This window comes from Melospiza melodia, chromosome 1, assembly GCF_035770615.1.
Source record: "Melospiza melodia melodia isolate bMelMel2 chromosome 1, bMelMel2.pri, whole genome shotgun sequence".
Taxonomy (NCBI): domain Eukaryota; kingdom Metazoa; phylum Chordata; class Aves; order Passeriformes; family Passerellidae; genus Melospiza; species Melospiza melodia.
The window spans coordinates 113,507,365-113,512,759 of record NC_086194.1 but is presented as its reverse complement, the minus strand read 5'-3'; the positions used below and the strand labels follow the sequence as shown (position 1 = coordinate 113,512,759).

Below are 5,395 nucleotides of genomic sequence, written 5' to 3'. Positions count from 1 at the left end.
ACCTATCATAAATTTGCAGGGGCAGTTTCAGTCTGATTGGGACAACGCTGATGCCTTGCTGTAAGCAAACTGAGACTAGAAATTATTGTGAAAAGGATCTTAAAAACTCTAGAGGTATACAAAAATCAGTCCTGAGACCTGTTTTTGTTTGCTTATGTGTCTCTTTTGTTAAATAGAATTTAATTTGATAGCCTATTAGAAGTACATCTAGAAGGAACTGCCCCTTACTGAGTATTTCTATGTTTCTCTCTCACAACAGGATGGCTTTTACACTGTAATTACTTTTTGTAAAATAAACATAGCAAGCTACTTGCAATTGAAGAGCCTAGTGTTTCTAAACCCAGGATTTTCCTAAGGCAGCTGCACAGTCCAAGTACCCTAACTTCCATTGGCTTGTGTTTGTCTGTACTTCAGAGAATATTTAATCAAGGAAAGAACTGCACCTCATCTCTGTCCCCGTTAATTTAATGCAAGAATCCATCATTTTAACAGAAACTTTATTTGTGCACGTGGAAGGCTTTGACTTTCATAACAGAGAGATCATAGAAGGGGAGAAATTGTCAAAGCTGATGGTGAAGGATGGACTGCTTGCAGGTTTGGACGGATGTTTTTCTTCTATTCAGCGTCTGCCTCCTTTTCCACCCATGGCTAAGGAGAAATGCAGAGAAATTGTGAGGACAATAAAAAGCGAAGTTGCAGTACAGGAAAATATACAGACTATAAAAGCATTGGCTACAAACCATCCCAGGTCAGAAATCAAAGGTCTCTGTTACTATTTGGAAGACACTTTTTGAAATTAAGAACTTCAATCCTGCCTCCAAGGCTCTTCCTAATCCCACTGGATCCTAGTAACACAGTTAGCATCGTTACTGCTGCAGTCAGGCATAGACTAGGCTCTCTCATAACTTGGTTTGTTTTATCTGGTCTGGGTAGCATTAACCTGGCAGAGTGATGAGGGAGATTTCTGTTGTTCTCTGCTTGGAGCCGGTAAGTGCAGGCAGATTCCTGTGGTTTTGACTCAATGCATTTCCTTTAAAGGAAAGAAAACCAAGCTGTTCTGAAATGCTCCAAGAAGTAAACTAATGATTCCTGTCTGTCAGTCTGATGACTCTATTCTCAGGGTTCACTGTTTTTTCCCCCTATATCTGCTTTGCATGTTCAAGTGTGGAGCCCTTGGTTTAATACTAAATTTGTAATTGAAAAAGAACTATTGAACTGCCACTGTGGTGCTGATGAAAGCATAATCTAAAAGTCCATTGGGTTTTTTTTTCTGTCACCGTGTTTCAGATTTTTGACTCTGCTGTCCACTCATACCTTTGCAAGTTTGTGGCAAAGTTATTTTCACTAATTCCCCAGTTTCATCTTCCCACCAAGTTTAAAGAAACAAACCATAGTAATATTGTTTCAAATACAAAGCAGCCACTCCTGTTACTTGCATCCCTTCATCTAGTAAATGTACAGTAAATGAACTGAAGTATTGCTGAGTGCTCATTTGTTAATTTATCATTTGTTAATTTATCAAGACGGCTCTCACTTACAGATGGACTGGACAGTGGAAGTTGTGCCTCCCCTGGGAACTCCACCTCCATGAGCTGTGGCCTCCTTGGACATTGTGTCAGAGGCCCTGGATCCACCAGAGATCCCGCTGCTGGTGTAACCTGATGAGTGGGTTGTGCCCCTGGCACCTAGGACAGTCACAAAGGACATGTTACTGGCAAAAAATGAAGGAACCTTACAGGACAATTACAAACTACTGTGTTTTAAAACAATTCAAGGCTAGCTTATGTATCAATATGCGAGATGTCTGCTGATCACTTTGCTTGTTCTGTCAGTCTACTGCTTTTTAGCTGCCACTTTGGGGAAAGGATATTATCAGTACTGTTGAGGAACCCCCAGAACACCCCAGAACTCTCAGAAAATCTATGGCTCTTGCACAGACTGTTTTTGATAAACCTGGATCTCCAGAATAGTTTCAGCACAATTTGCCTCTGCTGAAATTGCACTTTTCTCCGGAGTTGCCTGAGGACTGTGGAACAAACTTCTGTAGAAACTAGGAATTGTTGCACTTTCTATTCCAGGTGATGAACATGTTCCTTTCACTTCACTTTCCCTCACATAAACCTGTAATAGATACCTGTAAAATTCAAGTACCACAAGTTGTGGTAGCCAGTGGCCAATTAATATGTATTTCTTCACCTCAGTCTAAATAAGCCCCAAGCAAAATATTCCTTTGCAAACTCTTCTTCTCCTGGGAGAGGAGCAAAGCATCAGTGATGACAAATGTTAGTGATAATGCTTAAAGCATTCCTGGAGGATGCTCAAATATTTTGGTGATGAGCTTGTTATAGCATCTTCTGTAAAGTGACACTGAACAATACTCATGCCCCACTGCAGAATCAGCGGCTCCTTGGAGCCTGTTTGTTCTGGGGGGAGGAAGGGTTACAGTCTGAATGAAAAGGTTAAGAAGATGTGTTTGGAGAGATTTCAGTGAGCACCTGCGGAAATGAAATCAGGCCCTTTTAGCTCTCAATCAGGCAAAGAATGTGTGGCAAGCTCTCCTGCTGCAGGGAGCCAAAGCTCACACCTGTCTTGGCAATGTTACAGAGCTAGCATTTTCCACATGGATAAAAGCTCTTTTGGAATATCTCCTGTCGGCATGGCTAAGGTTTCCTTGAGCCATGCAGACTTCTCTTCACCAAAATGGTCCTTTTCTTAAAAGACTATAGTAACACAGAGGTTACAAGAATAAAACTAAGCATAGTTAAATGCTTATTTTGCTTCTGTTTCTTATAAAAATTCCCAGCACACAGAGAGATAAAAATCTTCAGTGTTTTAGCTTAGAACTGACAGCTTCATGCTCTCTATAGGGCATCTCCATTGAAGAGTTTGCCACTGGTTATGAGTGTGCTGTACCACCCTGGTCTGTAACAGAAGGAGCTTGTGCATCTGACTAACTTATCACTAGAATGAGCCCCTGGCATCTCCTGCATATCAGGATTTCTGCTGCTGAGCCAGTGTGGTGCCTGAGAGCAGCTCTCCTGTCTGCTTTTCACTCTGTCCCCCTCCTCTCCTGACTTTCTCTCATCTTCTGTCCCTTGGCTGCTACTATTCCTTAAGCTCTTTCCTACTGAATATTCAATAATCACTGTATTCAGCAACCTATACTCAAATCATACAATGAGAAAATTAAAGAATGCCTCACAGGAGTCAGATGCAGTATGTCTCTGAATGACCCTTATGTCACCTAGTCACTCACTGCCTAGAGGGCCTCACTCTATTAATAATATTGGCATTGTAAATCATATCTTAAAAAAAAATCCAACTTATTTCCTTTCAATCAAGCTTAACACACTTTTGGCTATTAAAAGATGCCCTGAATCTGGACCCTGGCCAGTTCACCTGGTCAACCACCCATTTTATGGCTGGAGAAGTCACATTCAGCTCCAACTTTCGGATTTGTACCTGCTGATTCTGGCAGTAGTAGACCAGTGGTAGACCAATATGCCAGAGATGCCCACCTATAATCAGCCTGCTGGCTGGCAATCCTCTGACACATGGGACATGTGGGCCTGAGACCCTGAGCGCAGAAGGGGTTTGGAAGCATCTATCCAAGGTCAGAGAGCTAATACTGAGCTGCTGGGTAAAGCAGGATTGCAGGGGGCACTCTGTTCTGTGGAGGCATGCCTGCTGAGAGGATCCTGCTGAATCAGGTCACACAGGCAGCTCTGGCAGGGAGAATACCTTGTGCACAAATCCCATGGGATCTGGGGTTAAACAAGTGCCAAGAGTTGTCTGGGCAGGGACTGCTCCCAGGCAGCAGCAGAACAGCAGCCACCTGCAGGGTTAGCTCATGTGAAAGGCAGCTATGCCTTATTTTAGCACTTTGATAGGGGATGTCAGGGGTGTATATACATTCCCTTCATGAATTTGTCTCTTGGACTGCAAGAGACAAATTTCTCTCCTCTACAGAGTTTTAGGAGTTCCCCCTGTATGGATGTGAGTAAAGAGTAAGGGAAATATGATAATTAATATGAAATGTAGCTACACAAATCATGTTCTTGCATAAGTGCATCATTGCTTGTTGCTATCATGACTCTTCATATTTTTGATGGTTCCTGGCAGAATGGAGAGATAGCACAAACTTCAAATAAAGACTGTCCAAAACCTCATTAAGATCACATATGTATATGTTCATTCATGCATAGTATGTGCACACACAGGAAACACCCTTAATAACATCCTGCTAATAGCACACAGTTAAATGGAGGAATCTTCTTTCTCCAGTACCATTCAGAAATGTAGGAGAGAAGAGATTATTTGGCAAGCTTTTTTCAAGGAGGAACAGCTGCCTGATTCTATGCACCAAACTACAAAACCACACACAGGGTCACACACAGAATTGCTCATACCCATTTGCTGGAGAGTAGAAGTGGGGCCACCAGAAGGCACACCTCCCCCAGAGGCTCTGGCTTCGTGGGACATCAGTGATGAAGCAAGGGATCCTCCTGTGATCCCAGAGGAAGTGAAGCCAGCGTTGCGGACGTTCTGGTCAGACATGCTGCTTGCTGCTGGTGAGAATTCCAGGGAAGCACTCAGGGACTGCTCAGGGACTGCTCAGCCCACCTTTTTATACACTCTCCAGCTGATAGAGAAGAAATGAAACAGAGAAGAAATGAAACTGCTGCCATGGTAAGGGAGAATAGAAACTGAAACTTATTCTCAGCCAGGAAACGAAACTGAACTTTATCAATAGGTCTTTTTGTTGCTGTTGCCAAGATGGAATTCAGGCAAACCAACTAATTTCCTCTTGTGATACTAAAACAAATTACTGGTGCAGGAGTCATTGCTTGGCAACTGAAGCAGCTGAAAGCTCTGCTTCTTAACTCTTTTGCATTGCAACCTATTGCACTGAATTGCATCTGTAGAAGGTACTGCATTGTTTTAAGTATTCCTACAACTCTGAGTAAAGACAAGAGAAAAAGGCAGTAAAGTGGTGGCATGCAGAGACTTCAGGTGGGTTGGTTACCACACCCAGAGTTCAGCTGTGGTACAGCTACCCCTGAAAACACTGGCTCACACAGAGCTGGAAATCAGAACCTAGCTAACAATGGGTGGTTGGAATTAATTTCTATATGGAAGGAACCATGAGGGGACCTTGTGTCATATGAGCAGATTGACACAGATGCTTTGTTCTTCCCTCTTTAGAGGGACTTGTTCTGCAAGTCCCTCTAAAGCAGAGCCTCTGCCTTTAATGAACAGGCCTTTGCAAATGGCACACATGCCTTTATCACAGCCTTTCTTAGCCAGGAGTGTAAATAAGGCTCATTAAAAATCCATGGACCTCCCTTAGGTAAAGAGGAATATCTGATTAGCTCACAAACCACAGGAATGGTTC

The 5,395-nt window shown here is 42.8% G+C and overlaps 1 protein-coding gene across 1 annotated transcript; it reads right to left on the bottom strand.

Moving 5' to 3' along the window:
- Nucleotides 1-480: 480 nt before the first annotated feature.
- LOC134422566 (interferon alpha-inducible protein 27-like protein 2B) lies at nucleotides 481-4,652 on the bottom strand. The gene is made up of 3 exons (XM_063164781.1): nucleotides 4,410-4,652; nucleotides 1,539-1,685; nucleotides 481-648 (listed from the first exon to the last, which is right to left on the bottom strand). The coding sequence occupies exons 1-3, from the start codon at nucleotides 4,555-4,557 to the stop codon at nucleotides 620-622; spliced, it is 324 nt and encodes a 107-aa protein (XP_063020851.1). The 5' UTR covers nucleotides 4,558-4,652; the 3' UTR covers nucleotides 481-619.
- Nucleotides 4,653-5,395: the final 743 nt, after the last annotated feature.

Excerpts from the sequence above, each read along its gene's own strand:
- LOC134422566 (XM_063164781.1), bottom strand. The coding sequence starts at position 4,557 with ATGTCTGACCAGAACGTCCGCAACGCTGGCTTCACTTCCTCTGGGATC. Across the intron at positions 1,686-4,409 it reads TTCTACTCTCCAGCAAATGG|GTGCCAGGGGCACAACCCAC; the intron begins GTATGAGCAATT and ends TGACTGTCCTAG. Across the intron at positions 649-1,538 it reads TTCCACTGTCCAGTCCATCT|CCATGGGTGGAAAAGGAGGC; the intron begins GTAAGTGAGAGC and ends ATTTCTCCTTAG.